This window comes from Halichoerus grypus, chromosome 1 (genome assembly GCF_964656455.1).
Source record: "Halichoerus grypus chromosome 1, mHalGry1.hap1.1, whole genome shotgun sequence".
In the NCBI taxonomy this organism is placed as follows: Eukaryota; Metazoa; Chordata; class Mammalia; order Carnivora; family Phocidae; genus Halichoerus; species Halichoerus grypus.
Genome location: NC_135712.1, coordinates 126,314,032 through 126,335,582, shown reverse-complemented (window position 1 = coordinate 126,335,582; position 21,551 = coordinate 126,314,032). Strand labels below are relative to the sequence as shown.

General features: G+C 38.6%; 1 protein-coding gene across 4 annotated transcripts in view; it reads right to left on the bottom strand.

Moving 5' to 3' along the window:
* The window catches only part of NPHP3 (nephrocystin 3), a 57,913-nt gene extending 36,621 nt beyond the window's left edge, over positions 1-21,292 (bottom strand). For all 4 annotated transcript variants that reach the window (XM_036084675.2, XM_078071732.1, XM_078071734.1 and 1 more), the window contains exons 1-13: positions 20,828-21,292; positions 18,906-19,031; positions 18,244-18,394; positions 15,417-15,569; positions 14,043-14,176; positions 12,440-12,600; positions 8,697-8,853; positions 6,591-6,665; positions 4,103-4,276; positions 3,024-3,127; positions 1,882-1,996; positions 1,484-1,627; positions 905-1,002 (exon numbers count right to left, since the gene is read on the bottom strand). In XM_036084675.2, the coding sequence (XP_035940568.2) occupies positions 905-1,002; positions 1,484-1,627; positions 1,882-1,996; positions 3,024-3,127; positions 4,103-4,276; positions 6,591-6,665; positions 8,697-8,853; positions 12,440-12,600; positions 14,043-14,176; positions 15,417-15,569; positions 18,244-18,394; positions 18,906-19,031; positions 20,828-21,223 (1,988 nt within the window). In that variant the 5' untranslated portion in view covers positions 21,224-21,292. The remainder of the gene's footprint in view (positions 1-904; positions 1,003-1,483; positions 1,628-1,881; positions 1,997-3,023; positions 3,128-4,102; positions 4,277-6,590; positions 6,666-8,696; positions 8,854-12,439; positions 12,601-14,042; positions 14,177-15,416; positions 15,570-18,243; positions 18,395-18,905; positions 19,032-20,827) is intronic.
* Between the last annotated feature and the right edge of the window lie 259 nt (positions 21,293-21,551).

Below are 21,551 nucleotides of genomic sequence, written 5' to 3'. Positions count from 1 at the left end.
CCAAAGACTTTAAATAGCAATATACATTAAATAGTAAGGTGGTAAAACATTTTTAGTTCCATGTTCTATACTAGGAATAAAACTAAACATATTAGTACCTATGAAGAATAGTACAAGGTAATATTTGCCCACAAATTACTTGTAATCCAATTGGAATGTAATCATCGTGCTACATCCATTCTCAATAGGGTACTAAAAATTGTTTCAGGGTGGGGAAAAAGAATCTTACTCTTTTTATGTATAAAGCACAAATATACAAACGTAAATGTATCTGTTTCTATACATAAACTGATATATGGCATAAGGATGGTATTAAAATTTCTAGGGGCGAGGGAGGTAATTAGGAAGAAAGTGTCTAAAAAGGTTCCTAAGGGGGACAAAAGGTTGAGAAACACTGCGCTACAGAATTCAACCACTGTATTCCTTTTTTGGGGACTGCCAAAGTAAGCACATATTTCAAGATAACAGGTGTCTGGTCCATTACTCACAGCCCAGCCCTCTCCCTATTTTTCTCACCTGTAAATGTCATTGCCTGCTAGCCATCGCTAGCTGGAGGTACAACTAGCAACTCAAGCTAACCATGTCCAAAAACAAAACTTACAACCTTTCCTCCACAAACCTGCCCATCCTCTGTGTTCCCTATTTCAGTTCATGGAACCACAATTTACGTAATATCTCAAGACAGAAACTTGGGGGCCATCTAGGCTTCCCCTCCTTGACATCCCAGGCCTAACCGCCCACCAAAGCCTGTGGATTTTAACTTTCCCTTGAATCCATCCACTTCTCCCCTCCTCCCTGCCACTTACATGAAAAACATGAAAGCACAAACACATATCCAAAACCTTTCCTTGTTCGTACTTAACACATTTCATGTAATCTGAAAGAACTAAAGTTAGCATCGTACCTCCACGCTGGAGGGCACGTTTCTACATTCACAGAAACAATTACTCTTACATTCACTGGCAGTGGATCTATCAGCCATTTCATGTGTTTTTCAACTTGCTTAAAAATATAAAAACAAAATTCATTCTATTAATTCAAAATATTTCAAAACAACCCGATAATAGCTCCCCAAGTAAAATGAAATTCTCATTAAGTTTCTCATTATTATTAAGGATACAATCTTGTTTTGGGATGATAAATTTATCTCAGGATATTAAAGAACAAGTGGCAAAATACTATGATAGCTGATATGAATTATGGACACTTAAGGAAATGTTAGGGCCCTAAAAATATGTCAAAATGAACAATTTTTGCTAACTGGTTCATTCAATTGGTCTTTCCCAATAAGATACTAATGTCTATACCAGGGCATACAGTACATTTTTTATCCACGTTCTTCCTCCCTAGAAATTAAGCAGAAATAGCAGGAACAACATCAACATTTTCTTCCCATCAACATATTTAAAGGCCTGCTATAGCCATTACTGATAATTCTGTTTCTTTCTGAGAGTACCAATAGGTTACAAAGTGAAAACAGTACCTGAACTTGATCTATAGAATCAATAATGATGATGATGCTGCCTTGATGACGGGCAGAGAGTTTTTCTAGCCAGCGTGGAAATTCTTCCAGAAGCTTAGCTGGATCCAATGTCAGGGCAGATACTGACCAAGAGTGCTGCATCAACTGCAAGGTGAGAACACATATGAATTCAAGTAGTTACACTTTATCACAGCTGGTGGGAAATACTTCTATCCCGGCTTTTAAAACCAAAACTGAGTAACCAAGAGGACCCAATTGCATCAAGTTTTATTTTTAACGTTATACAAATCTAAAACAAATGGGTAATATCGAAAATTGAAAATTATTGGGTACTCAGCCCCAACAATTTCTGATTCTAAATAAAAATTCTGATAATTCCAAAACATGGCATCTTATACCTTTAGAGTTAGTCGTTTAATAATCAAGGAGGACTCGGAGCTGGTTGACATGGGCCTTCCCACAAAATGAGAAAGAATTAACGTGTTAGGGGAATTCTTCTGTTGTAACTGAATCCTGAAAGAAAAAGACCTTTTATAAGACTGATGAAGCTCATTTATTATCAAAAAAAAAAAAAAAAGGATTCACAATGCATTAAACATCAAATGCTATCCAACTGTCAGCAATCACATGGTCAATCACTTTTGAATAAACATGGGAAATTTCCATTTTTATTCCACTTTTAGATCCTTTTAAATAAACCTTTAAAAATTATAGATTCATTTTAATTAAAAATTGAAATTAACTAATGGAAACCAATATAGTGTACCTTTGAGGTTAGTGTACATTTGAGGTTAAGGTATTAGTGAAGTGAACATTACCCTTTAATTAAAAATATATTAGAGGAAAAAAAGTTTCTTTGCTAAGTACAAAAATATTATTTTCCAAAAAAATATTATTTCCCACTAAATAAAAGGGCAGTAAAAAGGAAACAACATACGCCAACTCTTTAATGTAAATCATAATTATGAAAGACAATATTCTGACTAATTGTTTTTAAATAATAGGAACTAAAATGAAAGTAAAAAAGAGTTTATCAACTTCTATAAACCTTAGTCCCTAATCTGAAGAATGACTTTGCATTCATAATACAGGTCATCCTTTACTTTGATGTTCTTTATGACTTATCTCACTCTAAACAGTCTGTCTTTGCCTTCTTTCAAATATTAAAAATCTCAACAAAACTTTTAAGATGAAGCTGGTAATTGAAAACACAGGCACATCCCCTGTTAATCTAGTTCACCTAATTCCATTCCATACTGACCACTCCTTTACATAGCACGTGCCTAGCTCTGACCTACGTAACTACTGTACACAATCAAAATGCTCCTATTTCCTATTCCTTTCTCATCCTAGATCCTCTCTAACATCCAAATTGTATACACTTCAGGGCATGACTCTATTATTTTATACCTTTTTGCTTTTTCAGTGTTTAGTACAGGCCATGCAGGAAGGCAGATAGGCAATAATACATTTTGTCGAATGAGGTAAGTAATTCAAATGATGACAATGGTAACAACAATTTAATTGCACTGCATCATACCACTTTGATAAGAGAAGGGACTTTCCAGAACCTGGTCCTCCAGATACAAGAAGGGGTGGAATTGGTGCTGGGGCCGCCACTAGATCGTTAAGGCGTTGGTAATACTAGAAACAAAAATGAATTTAAATTGTGAGGAAGCACATGCCTCTGAGAATTCTAGAGCCAACTCTGACTACCCTCTGAAATCATTAGAGAAAATGAAATCTACTTTTAGTCAACCTCATGATTGCTTCTTTTTATGGCTGGTTAAACGTGCCCAAAGTAGTAACCTAAGAATGAGCCCCAATTTCTTCTACACATAGTACTGCTGTCAATTAATGGATGAGAGACAAAACTTGAGATCCCCCTCGGGTTTTACAACATTCTCAGTCCAGGTTAATAAGTATATTAGTGTTTGTCCTCATGGTGTGATTATCCATGTTGAGACATGTGCTTAACTTTGTATCATATGAAAGGTAAGTGAGATTCAACTATATTTAGGAACATCAAACATTTTTAGTTAAGATTAGGATTTATGAACCACGTGTTCTTTACCATCTGCAGTTCACCAAACCAAGATTAGGGTAGCTAGGAAACTTGATAAAAATCATAAGGCTATCTATTCTTCCAATGCTTGGAGGAATCAAAATGTCAAACATTCAGAAAATACCATAGTAGTTAATGCAATAGGCTGATCAGTTCATCAGCATCTTTAAATATCTCATTTTACAGACAAGGAAGTCAAAGTTCAGAGCTAAGTAATGATCAAAATCCAGAGTTAGCGAATGGTAGAACCAGGACATAAACATAGACAGCCTAAATTATAAAATTTCTATGGAAATACTGCTGTTACTGACAGCTATGATAATATTCCTTAAAACATTCGTTCTTGGAGCACCTGGGTGGCTCAGTTGGTTAAGTGTCTGCCTTCGGCTCAGGTCATGATCTTGGGGTCCTGGGATCAAGATAACTTTGCCAACTCCCTAATAAGTACTGAGGTAATCTGGTTTAACCTGGACTGTATTTAGGTAAAAACACAATCAGGATAGAGCTTTAAGTGGTGACTGATGTTTGTTGGAAAAATAACTCCAAATGCTTACTTTTTCAAATCCCAACTCATGGGCTGAATTTGTAGCCTGTTGAAAAGTTTCCATTTGCTCCTGTTCATCATGTATGTCCCACAGAACATCACCAAAATCATCATCTTCTGGAACAGAATCTTCACTGCCCAAATCCTTAGTCTCCGGGTCTGTGTTCTCAGAGCCCAGGATGTCCTGAACACCAAGAGCAAGCACACAACAATGAATAAAGAATGTTAACACCTTGTAGCAGTGTGAGCACACAGGTATACGGTGGGTTTCACCTACTGAGGAGGGCAGGTCCAAACCTATGGCCTTTGTATAGTACCTAAAAGAATAAATTTATAACTATAAAAAAACACTAGAAATAAAGAAATATTAAAATGACAAACACACACAAAAACCAAACTCTTAATAAAAAAAAGCTTTTAATAAAATTAGAGGTGCAATTGGGAAACCTGGCTAGCTTAGTCAGTAGAGCATATGACCCTTGATCTTGGGGTCATGGTTTCAAGCCCTACACTGGGCAGTGCTTACATTTAAAACAAAACAAAACAAAACAACTGTCAGATAAAAATAGAGGGGCATTTGACTCCTGGGGATCTGTTTTCTGAAAAATGTTACACAATATATTTGCTTACATCTGGGTGGTGAATCATTTTAAAGATTGTGCTAATGCCTAAGAAATATGCTGCTTTACATTTTTATAAGAATTTAATTACTAAGATGGGGTTTCTTGATATCAAATATCTGTGTCATGATATCTAGTCTTTAGATCACTGAAAATATGTTGCTCTTCAAGCAGTAAAGATGGCAAATATGTCCACTTTCACTTGCTACCATTTATTCTGCTCAGTTAATTTTATTTACCTGGGTCCCAAAATTCACAAGATTATCGAGAAGATCAAAATTGATGTCAGTTTTTATATTAAAGAACACTATACAAAATGTGTTGCCAGAAGTCTTACCATGTTTTGGGGCTCATTCTTTCTCTCTGATAACAAATCTCCATACTTGTAATACAAGTTAATTAGAAAAAGTAATCTAATCCCTAACTTCTCAAATAGAATCTCTGGCACCCCAGATGATCTATCAGCACGTATAGGCAACTGCAGGCTAAATGTGGTACATCTTTCTATTGTGCCCATTCTACTTTTAAGGTGGGGGGGGGGTCTTTTTTTAATCATCATTAGCATTTTTGATAATATATAATTTAAAATGATTTTTTATATTAAAAATAAACACAAGTAGGGGCGCCTGGGTGGCTCAGTTGGTTAAGCGACTGCCTTCGGCTCAGGTCATGATCCTGGAGTCCCAGGATCAAGTCCCGCACCGGGCTCCCTGCTCAGCAGGGGGTCTGCTTCTCTCTCCGACCCTCCTCTCTCTCATGCTCTCTCTCTCTCTCTCTCAATAAAATAAAATAAAATAAAAAAAAATCTTTAAAAAAAAAAAAAACACAAGTATAACATTAAGCAGAATATGTAACTCACATAAATTTACAAGATAATACTTGAGATGTCATAGAAACTTTCAGCCTGAGATACTGTCTATGACCATGACCTCAGACCCTTAGAGGTATGATTTTACTCCTCTCTGCTGTAAGGATGATGTAGTGGATAAATTTGAAAGGGATTTTTTTTTTTTTTTGAGAGAGAGAGCATGCACGTGTGCACATGTGAGCGGGGTTGGAGGGGTGGGTTGGGGAGGAGGGCAGAAGGAGAGGGAGAGAGAGAATCTTAAGCAGGCTCCCTGCCCAGCACAGAGCCCCAGGCGGGGCTCAATCTCATGACCCTGAGATCATGACCTGAGCCGAAATGGATGCTTAACCAACTAAGCCACCCAGACGCCCCTGAAAAGGCTTTTTAAAAGATTTTATTTATTTATTCAACAGAGAGAGTACAAGCAGGGGGAGCAGTAGAGGGAGAGGGAGAAGCAGACACCCCGCTGAGCAAGGAGCCCAACGTGGGGCTCCATCCGAGGACCCCGGGATCATGACCTGAGTTGAAGGCAGACGCTTAACCGACTGAGCCACCCAGGTGTCCCTAGGATTTTTCTACTTTATAAAAATTCAAGGTGCATACAAAACCTGAGGAGACTCTATTGAATAAGATAAATATTTTCCCTCAAATACTTATACTTTTTATCTAGCACTTTTGTAATCTATTTTACACTTAATCAGGTGTTGAGGCATCAAATAGCTTTGTGAGACAGATGACAGATAAAGAAACATGGTACTAGTAACACTATGATAATACCACAGGATAGACAATCACCAGAAACTATGGCGCTCTTCCCAGGTATTGTCTGCAAAAAAACAACGAAGTTGTTTTTACTGGAAAACCCAACTTTATGGAAAACAGTCTTAGAATTTTTTTTAAAAGTATGTTCTATGCCCAACATGGGGCTTGAATTCACGACCAAAATTGAGGATTGTGTGCTCTACCAAATGAGCCAGCCAGGCGCCCCTTAGAGTATTTCAGATGAAATCTTATAAAGAATGCATATTTACCTGTTTAATAATCTTTTCCACATAAATATAAGTTTTATATACTCCTTCTGTAGGATCTCCGGAGTGATCAATGATCTGGAAAAAAAAAAAGAAGTTCAACAACAACACGAAGAAAACAATAGTAACAAGAGGGGGTAAATACTTCTATAGAATTTGTGTTGTCAGGGATCATTCTAAGTACTTTACACATATTAGCTCATCTGTCCTCACAACAAGCCTATGAGGGAGACACTATTATTATTACCTCCATTTCACAGAAGAGGAAACTGAAGCAAGTTATGTAACCTGTTCAAGGTAACAGGAGGGATTTATTGTGAACAATGGGAACAATGTCTCAATAAAACAAAAAGTATACTTTTTTTCTTTGTGTCCAAATTCTGTCTTACGTACTTCCATGCCGTTCAATATATATAACCTTCAAAATACATCAAAATCAATTTTTATGAGAGTAAAGCTATAATTCTACAAAACAAAAAGGCAAAATGGTACTTGGCTGTGTAAATCAGTAGTCTTCTGAGTTTGCTGAAAGAAGAATGCCCTACCTATAGAGAACATGTATGTTGCTAATAAGAGATTAATAGTTGATAAAGACAATGGTTTTACAAAGCACATCAAGTGAAATGGAGTAGAAGTTTATCTTGCATTTACATTTATAATCATGGTAGACAGATCTTATTTTACTCCTATTTTTATAAAATAAATTCATCCTCCTAGTGTATTCATTGTTAAAAGGCATTTATAAATAGAATAAAGATCGGAAAGAAGAATCAGTGTTTTTCCTCTTGGGGCCTATGGACTAGGCTCATACTAAAACAATTAAAGCAAAGAATGAAATGGTTCTGGAGATTATAAAAAATATGCACTTTTTTGTGTTAGGCTCTTTAGTTTATGCTGGTCTTAAGCTTTTCAATACTAAATGATGTAAAAAAATGCTTGTGTTCACATTTGATATTATTTCTTGCATGAGCACAGAGAAATAAAAACAATGTCCAAATCTGAGTTGTTTTCAACTGTATTCTCTTTTTTTAATATATTTTTTAAAGATTCTGTTTATTTATTTGAGAGAGAGCCAGGGGAGCCAGGGGAGCCAGGAGCCAGGGGAGGGGCAGAGGGAGAGGGAGAAGCCAACTCCCATTTGAGCAGGGACCCCGATGCGGGGCTTGATCCGAGATCATGATCTGAGCCGAAGGCAGACGCCCAACCAACTGAGCCACCCAGGCACCCCTAAGATTTTATTTTTAAGTAATCGCTACACCCAACATAGGGCTTGAACTCACCCCGAGATCAAGAGTTGCGTGCTCTTCTGACTGAGCCAGCCAGGTGCCCCTCAACTGTATTCTTAACATTAACAGTAAACGTTTTCAAGTTATCTCAGTGTGCAGTAAGGCAAAGCCTGCAATCTGTTCTAAAAATTATTCCACCATGCATCCAGGACTGATCAAATCTCTCACATTCATCATTACTGTTTTGCTTTTCCCAGTGCTCTTAGAAAAGGTTACTATGAAAAGGCTCTTCCTTACACTGATCCTTGGTCAACAGTAGACAGAAGAACTCAGTACTTAGGAAAAAAAGGAACAGAAAAGAATCTGATTTGTCCACTCACATCTTATCCTTTGTAGCTGGGTACTGCTATTTAGTCCTCTCTTTTTCTCACAGTCCACAACTAAGTCTATTGGCTCTGCTGTCAACTTATCCAGATTCCCGTTTCTCATCACTTCCTCTATCACCACCCTGGTCGAAGCCACCAGCATCTCTCACCTGGTGACTGCAAGAGCTCTCCAACTCCACCCTTCTCCCCTACCTCCAAACCAATCAATTCTCAACACAGCAGCGTAACAACATTCTTGTCAGAATTGCATTTCTCCTGCTCCTGCTTAAAGTCTTCCAGTGACTCAAGTAAAAAAAAAAACAACTACAAATAAAAAAACCATCTCACTCCAAATAAAAAAACCAAGGTTTCTAAAATGGTCTCCAAGGTTCTTTACCCTTGGCTCCCAGTTAACTGTCCTACTAATCTCCCCTCACTCACTCCCACCTCACGGCCTTTGTTCTAACACTTCCCTTGGCCAAGCAAGTTCTTAAAAAAAATAACCTTATGAATTTTACCTTGGCTTTGTTGGTCTTGTTCAGGTTAGAAACTTGATCAATCAATTGCTGGACGGAGTCGGAACTGACTTTCCCATCCTCCAAGCGATGATAAATTAATCGTGGTTTGCCTTCAGGGTTTTTCAGAAAAGCTTCTTCACAGTCTTCCAATAACAGGCTAGGTTGGAAATCAGTATTTCTTGTGTTACACTGAGCTATGGCAGCAAATAGTCAGTCAACCTAAGTGTCAATAATGGGACTTTACAGCAATGACAAGGGGCCAGGAAGCAGCCCAGGGACAGAACAAGTGCAGCTTTCCAAAAATGGATGTTTTTATAGCTCTGTTCCAGCTTAGTCATAAAAAATAATGCGTTTATTGGCAGACAGTGAGAACAGGTACAATAAATTCTGCATTAAATTGAATTTTATTTTTATTTTACTTTATTTTTTAAAGATTTTATTTATTTTTTTGACAGAGAGAGAGACAGCAAGAGAGGGAACACAAGCAGGGGGAGTGGGAGAGGGAGAAGCAGGCTTCCCGCGGAGCAGGGAGCCCGATGCGGGGCTCGATCCCAGGACCCTGGGATCATGACCTGAGCCGAAGGCAGACGCTTAACGACTGAGCCACCCAGGCGCCCCTTAAGTTGAATTTTAAAGCATTTAGAACTTTAATTTTTTTAATCTAGCAACAAGAAGAAAACTCTCAAAAATACTGTAAACATGGCTCAAAATAATGGACCAGTCTCATGAGACTACAAATAAATGGAAACCTAATTCCACTTACAAATATATAATTTCCAAATTAAAGTACAAACATTATTAACCCCAATGCTTCAAGATTTTTCTCTTCTCTAGTCTTTTAGACTTTCTCATCCAATAAATGACCTAAATGACCTGAATCTTTATACCCAAGATACAGTATGAGAGAGATCCAGAGGCAGATGGGGGAGGTCAGATAGCTAGTAAAATCTTAACTGGGGTACGGGGTGAAAAATAATTATAATTTTGGGGGCACCTGGGTGGCTCAGTCAGTTAAGCCTCTGCTTTTGGCTCAGGTCATGATCTCAGGGTCCTGGGATCAAGCCCCACGTCGGACTCCCTGCTCAGTGGGAGCCTGCTTCTCCCTCTCCCTCTGTCCCTCCCTCCTGCTTGTGTTCTCTCTCTCTCTCAAATAAATAAAAAATAAATAAAATCTTTAAAAAAAATTCTAACTTTGCTATAGGGTACCATAACATCAGTTTTCAGTATAATTCAAATTCTAGAATAATCTTGGAAGTATCTACCAGTGTTTTCTACATTGCAAGGAAAACTGGAACCAATTCCCCTTTCTAAAAAGCATTAAATGAAGTTTGTCTAGAGAGGCAAATTGGTGTGTATATGCAGAGGAGAGCTATTACATGATTCAGAATTTACATAATATGTTCGAGTACAGCCCCAATACAAAACAGAGTAATATTCTATTATATAGCTCTGTGCCAATCCAATCAATCCAAACCATAGATTTTTTCCCTTGTTAAAATCATTCTATGTTCTATATAATTTTTGGATTTTTTTTTTTTAAAGATTTATTTATTTATTTGAGAGAGCGAGAATGAGAGAGAGAGAGAGAGTACGTGAGAGGGGGTAGGGTTAGAGGGAGAAGCAGGCTCCTTGCTGAGCAGGGAGCCCGATGCGGGACTCGATCCAGGGACTCCAGGATCATGACCTGAGCCAAAGGCAGTCGCTTAACCAACTGAGCCACCCAGGCGCCCTAATTTTTGGATTTTAACAGTTCTTTTGTTATTGCTTTGGGAGAAAAGTTTGTGGCCATGTGAATACCAAAGAATGGGCATCTCTTTGGGCACATGTACCTATTTTAAAATCACTCCCTACAGAATTGACATGTGGAGCTCAAATGAAATCTGGGATTATCTGGGATTTTGTTCAGTCTTTGGTGGGAGAGAAGTAGTTAGGGCTACTGGGTACTGCTCAGGGGACATGTTTCTAGATTCATCTTTTGAGAAGAATGGGGGAATCATCATGAGAGGTGCAGGAACAACCTGAGAGAAAAAAAAGCTCTACCAGCCCGTTTACAGTGTGAAGCCCACCATTACTGCCATGCTCCTAATAAACATGAAGGAAATAAAATAATCAGCAGATGGAATAAGAAAAATTAAAGCAAAATAAAGGCAAAGTAGAGGTGAAGAAATAATTAAATTTTAGAAATTAAAATTCTTTTTTTTTAAATTAATTTATTTATTTTAGAGAGAGAGAGAGAGAGTGAGGTAGGAGGGACAGAGGGAGAGGGAGAAAGAATCATAAGCAGATTCCATACTGAGTGTGGAGCCCAATGCGGGGCTCAATCCCACGACCCTGAGATCATGACCTGAGCCAAAACCAAGAGTCAGATGCTTAACTGACTGCGCCACCAAGGCACCCCTAGAAATGAAAATTCTTACTCTTTAAGAAGAATAAAGTTTTTAAAATATAAAATAAATACAATTTTAGTTGAAGAAGATAAATTGAAATCTGCCCAGCAAAGTAATTAAATATCAAAGAAATGACAGGTAAAAGATTAAGAGGAATTCAAGATGAGAAAAATAAAAATAAATGTTAAAAGTATAAGAATAATGTACAATATTTTATTAACTAAATATGGATAAAAGATAAAAGAAAAAACAAGATGGTTTCAAGGATTAAAGAATTAATGAGGAAAACAACAAATGACATATATTACCACCACAGATAAAACACTACCCAGACATTAAAAAATAAAACAGAATATATCCTTAATAAATATAAAAGAAAAAACAGGCAAAGGAAAGGGGTAAGGGAGGAAAAGAACCCCAACTAAAGGCAATCAAGTGGAAAGAATCCTTAAAGTTGTTTTGGGTTAGGTTCACTGACCAGGTGGCCCCCTGGCCACTGGGCAGTCTTAAGGATGAATGATGGATTACACTGCAGGGTGTCTGATAAAGCCTAGGGCTCCACATACTTCTGTACACAGGTGAGGTCAGAACTGGTCCTCAGTAAAGACAAAATGCTTTGGAAAGGTTAAAGCCAATCAGACAGCAAATGTAGAAAGAAAACTTAACCTCTTATTAAACGTATTTTGTCTTATATCTATGTATCTAGTTGGTTAAAGAAAATCTTTATTTGCAGACTAGACTCACTGGTATAATTATATTCACATTATAAGAAAATTGCTCACTTTACTGGAATTAAGTAGTAAGCTCCTCAGAGAATTAAAAATTTGATTTAACATTGATAATAGTGTTCAAGTAGCTCTCAATTTGTATTCAAAGAAAGAAAATAATGAAGGTGAATGCTGATTATTGAAATCAGGAGTTGCCAACTTGTTCTGTGAGGGCCAGCGAGCAAACATTTTAGGCTCTGTGGGCCACACACAGTCTCTGTTGTAACTACAGTACTTAACTCTGCTGTTGTAGTGTGAAAGCAGCTGTAGAAATACATAAATAAATGAATATAGCTATATTCTAATAAAATTTATTTATAAAAACAGCTGACTGGATTTGGCCCGAGGGCCATAGTTTGCTACCCCTGATTAAAATGATCTTTACTTTAATAATGTTAACCTTATGAAACCTATTAAACAACTCAGTGTAAAATTTTAATTCTTTAAGTATGAAAAGTAAAAAAATTTATTAAATTTTGTGGATTGTTTTTGATTATAAGAATGCAATTACGACTTATCTTTGAAGTTCATTTGGTAATCTCAATTCTGTTTACAACTCCCCTAATAAGTGACAGAATTTTCAGCTTACCTTGGTAAAGTTAAATGAATGAATAAAATAACTAATGAACTCTTCTCAATTTCCCATTTTCTTACAGCAAGGTATTGATTTTCAATATCTACTGGAAAATATATAGCATGGAAAAAATATCCCATTGTCTCACACATTCTTTTAAGTTTAGGTGAATAGTCCTGAAAAAAAATTAAAACAAAACAAAAGAAATGAAAACATAATAAAAGCACAGCTTATTTAACTAAAGATCAAGTCAGCTTCATACTACTCAAAATAAAAAAGCATGTTTTAGAACAGGTTATGCTGTATATTTTTTTATTTAAAACTTAAAAATATTTATAATCATATTTTAAAGAAAACCTTTAAAAGAAAAGGCAAGTTTCCTTTAAAACAAAAATAATAAGAGCTTAGTAACTTGGCTGTTTCCTACCTCTGAAAATGATTTATTTCATAATAAAACCTAAACCAATGAAGAAAAATATTAGGCTATTTTCCTTTGGTATTTAATATTATTATTATAATAAATGATTTCTGCTTTATTGTTATAAAGAGTGGAAAACATAAATCCATGAATCTGTATAGTAAAAACTGTCCACCATGATATATTATTAACATTAAAGCAAACAGGTATAAATGAAAACTATGTTGGTCTATAACAAATTAGGTTACTAGGTAATGATGACTTATTATTATGCAATAAATGAGGAATTCCCTTAACATCAGTTTGCAGTTTGGTAATAACCTATATTCAGTTAGTGAGTAGAAACTTTGGTTTTCAAAAGAGTTAATCTTTTTACCAAAATTGAATAATATAAAAAAGGAACACTAAATAAGTTCCTTACTCAATACCCTGGAGAATGTTAATTCAGCGGGTATCACATGTGACACGCAGATTTATTTCAAATGCAGTGAGAACAGTAGTTGGCAAACTTTTTCTGTAGAAGGCAAATATTCTTACAAATTAGTAACAGCTTAACAATTTGGATGTTTTGGCAGAGGTCTTTGGGGTCCATTTAGTCTCTGCTGCAATTGACTCTGTCGTTGTAGTGTGAAGCAGCCATAGGATGTAAATGAATAAGCCTACTTGTGTTCCAATAAAACTTTATTTATAGACACTAAAATTTGAATTTAATATAATTTTCACATGTCACAAACATTCTTCTTCTTTGGATTTTTTTCCAACCACTTAAAAAGGTAAAAAGCAATCTTAGCTCTGGCCCACAGGTTGTATGTAGTACACCCACCTCTGCCTGAGGTTAACTCCAATGGCCACCTTGAAAAATTAAAAACCATGATAAGGGTTAAATTATGTTACAACCTGAAACAGATTCAACGCTAGAGTGGGCAGATATTAACTAAAGCAGGCACTATCAACATGTGTCTTAAACACTGTGGAGAACGTGTAATAAAGCATTCAAAAGCATAACATTCCAAGGACTTAATTTGAATGTACTGATAACAACTGAACAAGATTTTCTCTAAAGAAAAGCTCTAAATTCTTCCTGCTCTTTAAGATATATAATCTGGTAGGTGGTAAGCTACTTGGTTTAGGTGTAGTAGTATCATAAATGGGACACAATACTGACTTGTATTTTAAATCAGAATTTATAAACATCCTCACCTTCAGGAAAAGATCCATTTCAGGCTGGGTTTCATCCGTATGAATGAGGTAACATCTGACAGCGTTACTCCACAAAGAGTGTGAAAACAAGGGAGTAACTTGTAATAAACTAGCTACGGCAATATCCCAGTCATCTGAAAGTAAAATTTACCATAAGGTCATGAAAAAGAAAATCACCAGAAAAACATCTGACAAGATGACTTTTTTAAAAGTCTGAAAAAACACAACAGGCAAGGTAGAATGGAATCCGATCTCACTCATGAATGCTGACACAGTTTCTGGAATAACATATTAGAAGGCGAACAGTTCTCTACCCTCAAATTCTATCCTTGGGAATAAAGCAATCAATGTTGCCGGTGGTCCTTGTTGTTGGGGCACCACTGATTCCAGTCAGGTATCTTGAACCCATGTTACATGAGCTGCTCAATGAGTTTGCAACTTCAGGAGAGCCTACATTCCCAGGCTGGCCTATAGTTTTACCTACTTATTATTCTTGAGATATATTAAGTCAAAAAGAAACTTTAAGAATGGCATAAAATGTAATGCTATTTAGTGAGAGAGAACATTTTAAGACATTTGGCTAATTCAAAAGCCATAATTGAAAAATTATTTTCATTTTGCTAATAGACAATTTTGTAGTTTTAAGAAAAAAGAGTGGAGCTACTTATAACACTCAGATCTGCACTGGTATTGAAAAAAAATTTTTTTTAAAGATTTTATTTATTTATTTCACAGAGAGAGCGAGCACAAGTAGGCAGAGAGGCAGGCAGAGGGAGAGGGAGAAGCAGGCTCTCCACTGAGCAGGGAGTCTGACGTGGGGTTGGATCCCAGGACTCTGGGATCATGACCTGAGCCGAAGGCAGCCACTTAACCGACTGAGCCACCCAGGCACCCCTGGTATTGAAATTCTGAACAGACCTTAGAGCTGTTTGGACACCAAATTATATAAAAATAATGAAAATATTCTTTTGACTAAGGATACTACATTGCATAAGTGAGGTTTTATATTCCATTCTGCAACCTTCTCCAACCTTTAACAGCATCAAAGACATGGAGAAAAAGACCAAGACCTGCTTTTCAGTTAATCTACATTAGATTCTCACTGATCAACGGTAACACCTAGAATTCAGGCCGGAAGCTAATTTTTTGAACCTGACTGGCCAGTCTGGCTGTGGAGCATCATCTGGATCCCGATGTGAAAGATGTAAGTTAATGAGCCCTTGTCAGTGACAGCACCAGTACATGCTGGTTTGGCAGTGGAAGACACCTAGGATAAAAATCTCCTGCCCTGCTGATGGTCTTTCTTCCAGTACACACAAGATTATAGTACCTGAACAGTCACTACCAAGGTAATTGGCAAATGGCATGTGTTACCTCTGTTGACATTTGCAAAGGGTCCTTCCACATCTATAGAACTATGGGCAAACTCAGGGCCCCTGAAGGACTGCTGAAGCTGGATCATACTCCCTATGGAAGGTTCACTTCCCAAGGCTCCTCCGGTCCAATATTCACACTGGGTTCCAGCAGCTGTAAATGCAAGAGATTTCATCTTATGAAAACCAAATTACTGAATGTTCAAAAAGTTATCATATATACTAAACAGGATTTTTTTTTTTAATACATCCACCTTCCCTCTTTATTTTTTTAAATTTTTTTTTATTAACATATAATGTATTATTTGTTTCAGAGGTACAGGTCTGTGATTCATCAGTCTTACACAATTTACAGCTCTCACCATAATATATACCCTCCCCAATGTCCATCACCCAGCCACCCCATCCCTCCCACCCCCTCTACTCCAGCATAAACAGGATTTCTAATTTTAAAAAATGCTCCAATATTATAAATACAGAAAATATTCAATCTTTAATGATTTTGAAAATACTCTGTCACCAACTTCTGGCAAGTTCTAAGGTGCTGGTTAACATAATTCTGGTTATCATCTCAAATTCAAAGAGGGGATTAAAAAGAGAAAGACGAAAAGAAATAAAGTATATAACAATCAAAGGAACTGTAACAACAGAGGCAGTTAAAAATATCCCCATACAAAAATTTTAAACATTTCTAACATGGTTTAGGTGTCAGTGTAAAATTGGAAGGAGAGAATTTCAAAAGAAGACCATTACCAACACACCTGTAATTAAGATTGGTAATTCATTAGGATGTAAGCTAAGGATGTAAAAAGTACATCTTCTTTAACCTCCCAGAGTAACAAAATTAATGTCTGAATCAACAAGTACTTATGAACATCTTGATTTTTTTTAAAGATTTATTATTTATTTGAAAGAGAGAGAGAGAGAGAGAGAGCACTTAAAGTGGGGGGAGGGGCGGGGGGGAGAGAGAGAAGCAGACTCCCTGCTGAGCATGGAACCTTACGTGGAGCTTGATCCCAGGACACTGAGATCATGACCTGAGCTGAAATCAATAGTCAGATGCTTAACCGACAGAGCCACCCAGGTGATCTTTGATATTTTTTTTAAATAAATTACATTTGCCAGAATATCTACATGGCATCCTTGACTAAATAGGAGTACACTAGTAATGGGCTCAATCTCTGGCAAAAATAAGATTATTATTTGTAGGTCTTTGAATGTGAAATGAGTGATGTTCCCTCAAGCATTCTCTCTTCAGGTTTAAATCAAAATATGAAGAAAGACCTAGGAGGAAATATTAATTTGTTCTTATTAACTGGCCAAGGCAATTACAATATAATAGTTTGGAAACACTGTACATTTTAACATATGTCAACACTGAAATAACCACTAAGATGAATGTGGGGGCATAAGAGCATCCTCTTAGCCACTCGAATCCAGTAAGAATCACTTCATTTTTTTTCCCCTCAAAAGTTAGTAATAAAAATCCTTAGATGCGGGCGCCTGGGTGGCTCAGTTGGTTAAGCGACTGCCTTCGGCTCAGGTCATGATCCTGGAGTCCCGGGATCGAGTCCCGCATCGGGCTCCCTGCTCTGCAGGGAGTCTGCTCCTCCCTCTGACCCTCCCCCCTCTCATGTGCTCTCTCTCTCATTCTCTCTCTCTCAAATAAATAAATAAAATCTTAAAAAAAAAAAAAAAAAATCCTTAGATGCTGGTCAGACTCCAGTGGTTCTAAAATGCAAATTAAGAGGCAATTATCAGTTGCCATATTTTACTTCAAAATCAGTTTGTAAGATAAAATGCATGGGGCACCTGGGTGGCTCAGTCTGTTAAGCACTGGACTCTTGATTTCGGCTCAGATCAAGATCTCAGGGTCATGAGATCGAGCCCTGAGTTGGGCTCCATGCTGAGCATGGAGCCTGCTTAAGATTCTCTCTCTCCTCTGCCCATAGCTCCCCCCAACCCCTGCTAGCATGCTCTCTCTCTCAAAAAAAAAAAAAAAAAAAAAAGAATAAAATGCAGTTTCCTATAAATGAGAGAGAGACTGCATTTTTACACTGCATTTACAATAGAATCTTTTTCATTTTTCAGTATCAATCACAGTTTATTAATATTTTCTTGGAACACGGGAGACCCTTTCATTCTAGGACTCCAGGCTTTTCTTTATTTGTAGGAAAAAACGTATTTTATATGTTTAATTATAAAATAAAAACTTTCTGAGTAGCTTACAAAACTGCAATGGAAGCCACTCAGCGGAATATCATGCAGATATTCTAATGGATAGTTGCAAAGAATATATCATTATGTGGAAAAATAAGGTGACAGAGACTATGAACTGTCCTCCAATACCCATCCTCCCCTTCTACCTTTAGTAACAGAATTTCAAACTTTAGGTGGATACGTGACTCTCCTACTAATGTTTACACTTTCCAGTCTTCCTGCTTGTAGTTCTGGCCAATGGGGTTTGAGGAGTAATCTGTATACCTTTCAGAGTGTGCTTTCAAAGAGAGGAACGGATTCCCTTTCCTCTTCCCTTGGCTAAAATGTAGATGTCATGGTGAGACCTGGAGGAGCTGTCTTACACCAGAAAGAGAAAAGCTATGGGGTGAGTTTGGCAGAGCAATTAAGACAGAAGGAAACCTGGCACCTAACAATGTCATGGACTTTACGGAAAATTGCTGTTGTAACAGCTGAGAAAGAGGGAGAAAGTGCAACTCTATTTGTAAGAGCAACCACTTGTAACTTATAAAAGGATTCAAAGTTGGCTCTACGATATCATTACACCTATACCGAAGGCTCAAAATATTATACATAGGAAGTGAATTTACCAGTAACATCTGTACAGTTGTCATCTGAATCAGACTCTCCAGGATCAAATACTTGGATGCCCTGAGCCTGGAGCCTCTGAAGTTTGCTCTCCAACTCTCGCTTAGCCCTCAGTAAGTCCTGGATTTCATTTTCCTTGGTCTCCCTAAAAATCTTTAAAAGACAAATATCAATTTTGAAACCTTTTCCACAATCAGAAGGTTGTGTCATCAACTCAACAGAAAAATCTTTCATTCATAAAACCAATATTCATTTGGTCCTGATCTTTTTTGTAACTGGAACCCACTGGAATTCCAGCAGGAGCCCTGTCTGTGGCATGGGGCTGTCTTGTGCACTGCTGATATTTAGAAAATTTGTCCCCCTCCCACTAGATGCCAGTAATGCCTTCCCATACAAAATATCCCCAAATATTTCCAAATGCCTTTCCCCCCATATGGAAATACTTTCCTATTGCAATATTCACTTTTTTAAACTTTTTCCTTGAAGTGATCTCAAGTTTACCAGGTCCAACTCAAAAATGTAAGAAGTGCTCTACTCTGGTTCTTAGAACCTTCAGGACTCCTACATCATTCACTTCTATTTATCTACGCAGCATTATATAAACTTTTAAAATATGCTGTTTTTATTCTATGTCACTTTGGGGGTAAAAATGTAAGGAATTTACCTTGAATTGCCTTTTCACTTTATCTCTGTCATGTTCAAATGTCGCTGCCCTCTCCATTGCTTGGTATTTTGCTTCTAAAGCACTTTCCTTTTCCCGAAGTATTTTCTGATAAGTTTTTTGAAGGGCCTGAAATAATGGACCTTGTTATTTCTAACAAAAATAGTATTCCTCCCAAATTTCACATTATCCTAGTTACATACTATATACATATCTCAGAATTCTAACAATCTACTATTTTACGTTATCAAGAACTACATATTGCCATTTTATTCAAACATGGAATGAAAAAAATGCAAATATGCTTGAACTGTAGTAAATGAAGACACTTCAACACTAAACTTTTAATAGAAATTAATACTTTTTCTTTGAAATACTGTGCCAAATTCTTAATCTTCCCATGCCTCAGTTTTCCTATCTTTAACAGAACAGAAAGTGTAACTTATAAGGCTTAACTTGAAGGATAATTAATTCTGCATAACCATGCACTCCTTGGCTCCATGTCTTCTTCATTTTGCTATCCCAGAGCCCTCTTGGTGCCAGATACATTGAAGGCCTCCAGTAAATGTCTGACTGAATGGGTTAAATAAATACAGAAGAGTTTTTTAATGCCTAGCTACGTGAGAAAGGAATCAAAAGGGCTACATAAGAAAAGGGGCAGGTTAGTTAAGAAATCAGTTTAGGCCCCAAGAGAGTATGTCCCCTCAAATTAAAATGCAGAGTGGTCTCTATTTAACTTTCAAAACTACTACATAAGGTAACAGGAGGAACCTGAGACTGTGACATTTGTCAGCTCTTACTGCACTCTGCCCTGGTTGATCCAGCACTTTTTCCTATCCCTATAATGTGCAGTGTCCACTGGACAATGGCTTGGGAGCATGAAATCAGGTATCTGAAATGCATCAGGTCCATTTTTCACATGCAAGGGCATCAAGATTGCCCAGTAAGAAAACTGGTAAGACAACAGGTAGACTGCTGATAAGGAGTTCTTCCCAGATAACAGTGCTAATAATACAACAGCTAGTGGGGGAGGGGGTGACTAGAATGCCTAGTCTAGAAGGAAGAAGGCTCTTCCTATCAGAAAAATCAGTCTGAGGTATTTATTCATTTTAACTGTGATGAGCCCAGGAACACCTGGGGTGTCTCTTCCACAGTGTAAAAAAACAAAACAGTAAAATCACAACGCTCAGAGAGGCCCCAAACTGATGGCAGAGTCTTACAACTGTGGTCATAGAAAAGGAACCTTTTGCTTTATATACTATTTTGATAGTCAAAATACATCCACTACAGGGAGCCCACGCAATAATTGTTTTTTGAGTAAATTAATCAAATGTATTAAGGGAATTTGACTACATCTAGGGAACGTTTTCAATCAAAGCAGTTAAAATGGTGAAAATCATTCCATAAAAATTCACTTCAAGATCATTAAAACTCAAAAGCTTCACGCAAAGAAACTGAGAGGTATGTAAAATTTAAGGGGGGAGGTGGGGAGTGGAGTTAAAAACTCCTAGGGAAAGTTTGATGAGTTGCTTCGACAGATGTCACCATAGTCTTTTGTGTGTCCGTGTGCTCTGGGCTGACCTACTTCCCTGGAGTCCCCTGCAGATTGGCATTTGCTGCTTCAGGACACTTTCAGGCTAATTGCTTCGAGGTGTGTGAATGAATGAACCAGAAATAGAAGAGGGGCGGGGTTAGTTAAGGAATCAGTTTAGACCTCAAGAAACATGTCCCCTCAAATTAAAATGCAGAGCGGTTTCTACTCAACTTTCAAAACTACTTGGTTTGGAGAGGGGACAGGATGGACGAAGGACAGAGTCAGGCGTCCAGAGTCCAGCCTGGCAGTGCCCAGGCGTGCACTGGCCTTCCCGACTCTCAGCTTCTCCACGTCCCGGCTGCCCCAGGCGCGCACCCGAGCCCGGCGTTACCTGCAGCTCGGCCCGCAGGCGCTTGTTCTCCGTGTCCAGCTTGGCCTCGCGGCGCCCCATGGACAGCAACTCCTGATTCTTGCTGACCCGGAAGATCTCGTATTCCTTCTTCAGCCGCTCGTACTCTGCCGCTGCGTACTCCAGCTCGGGCACGGACGAGCCGGTAGACTTAAAGCTAGCCCCCAGCAGCCCGCCGCCACCCGCCCCGCGGGGCAGCGACCCGGGCCCTGCCCCCGCCGCCGCTGCTGCCGCGCCACGGCGGAACGAGCTGCGCAGCAGGCGGGCCTTGGGCTTCACCTCTACCGGGATCTCGCAGGCCTCGCCGCCGCCCGCCCCATAAGTGTCCTCGATCACCTCCCCGCCCGCGGGGCTCACGAGCGACGAGGCGGTCCCCATTACGCCTGTGGCCGCCCCTACTAGCCAGCGGGGTACCAGGAGGGGGCGGAACGCGGCAAACGAGACGGGGCGGGGCAGCAAGAAGGGGCGGAGTGTGGCGGAAGGGCGGGGCGGGGCGGGACGGATGGGGCGGGGCGCAGGGCGGGCGCGACTGTGGGGCGGGGCAGCAGGAAGGGGCGGGACAGAGAGCAAGGAGGGTGGGGAGGGATGGATGAGGGGCAGCAGGACGGGGCGGGACAGAGCGCAAGGTAGGCGGGGCAGGATGGATGGGGCGGGGCAGCAGGGCGGGACGGGACAGAGAGCAAGGAGGGCGGGGCGGGATGGACGG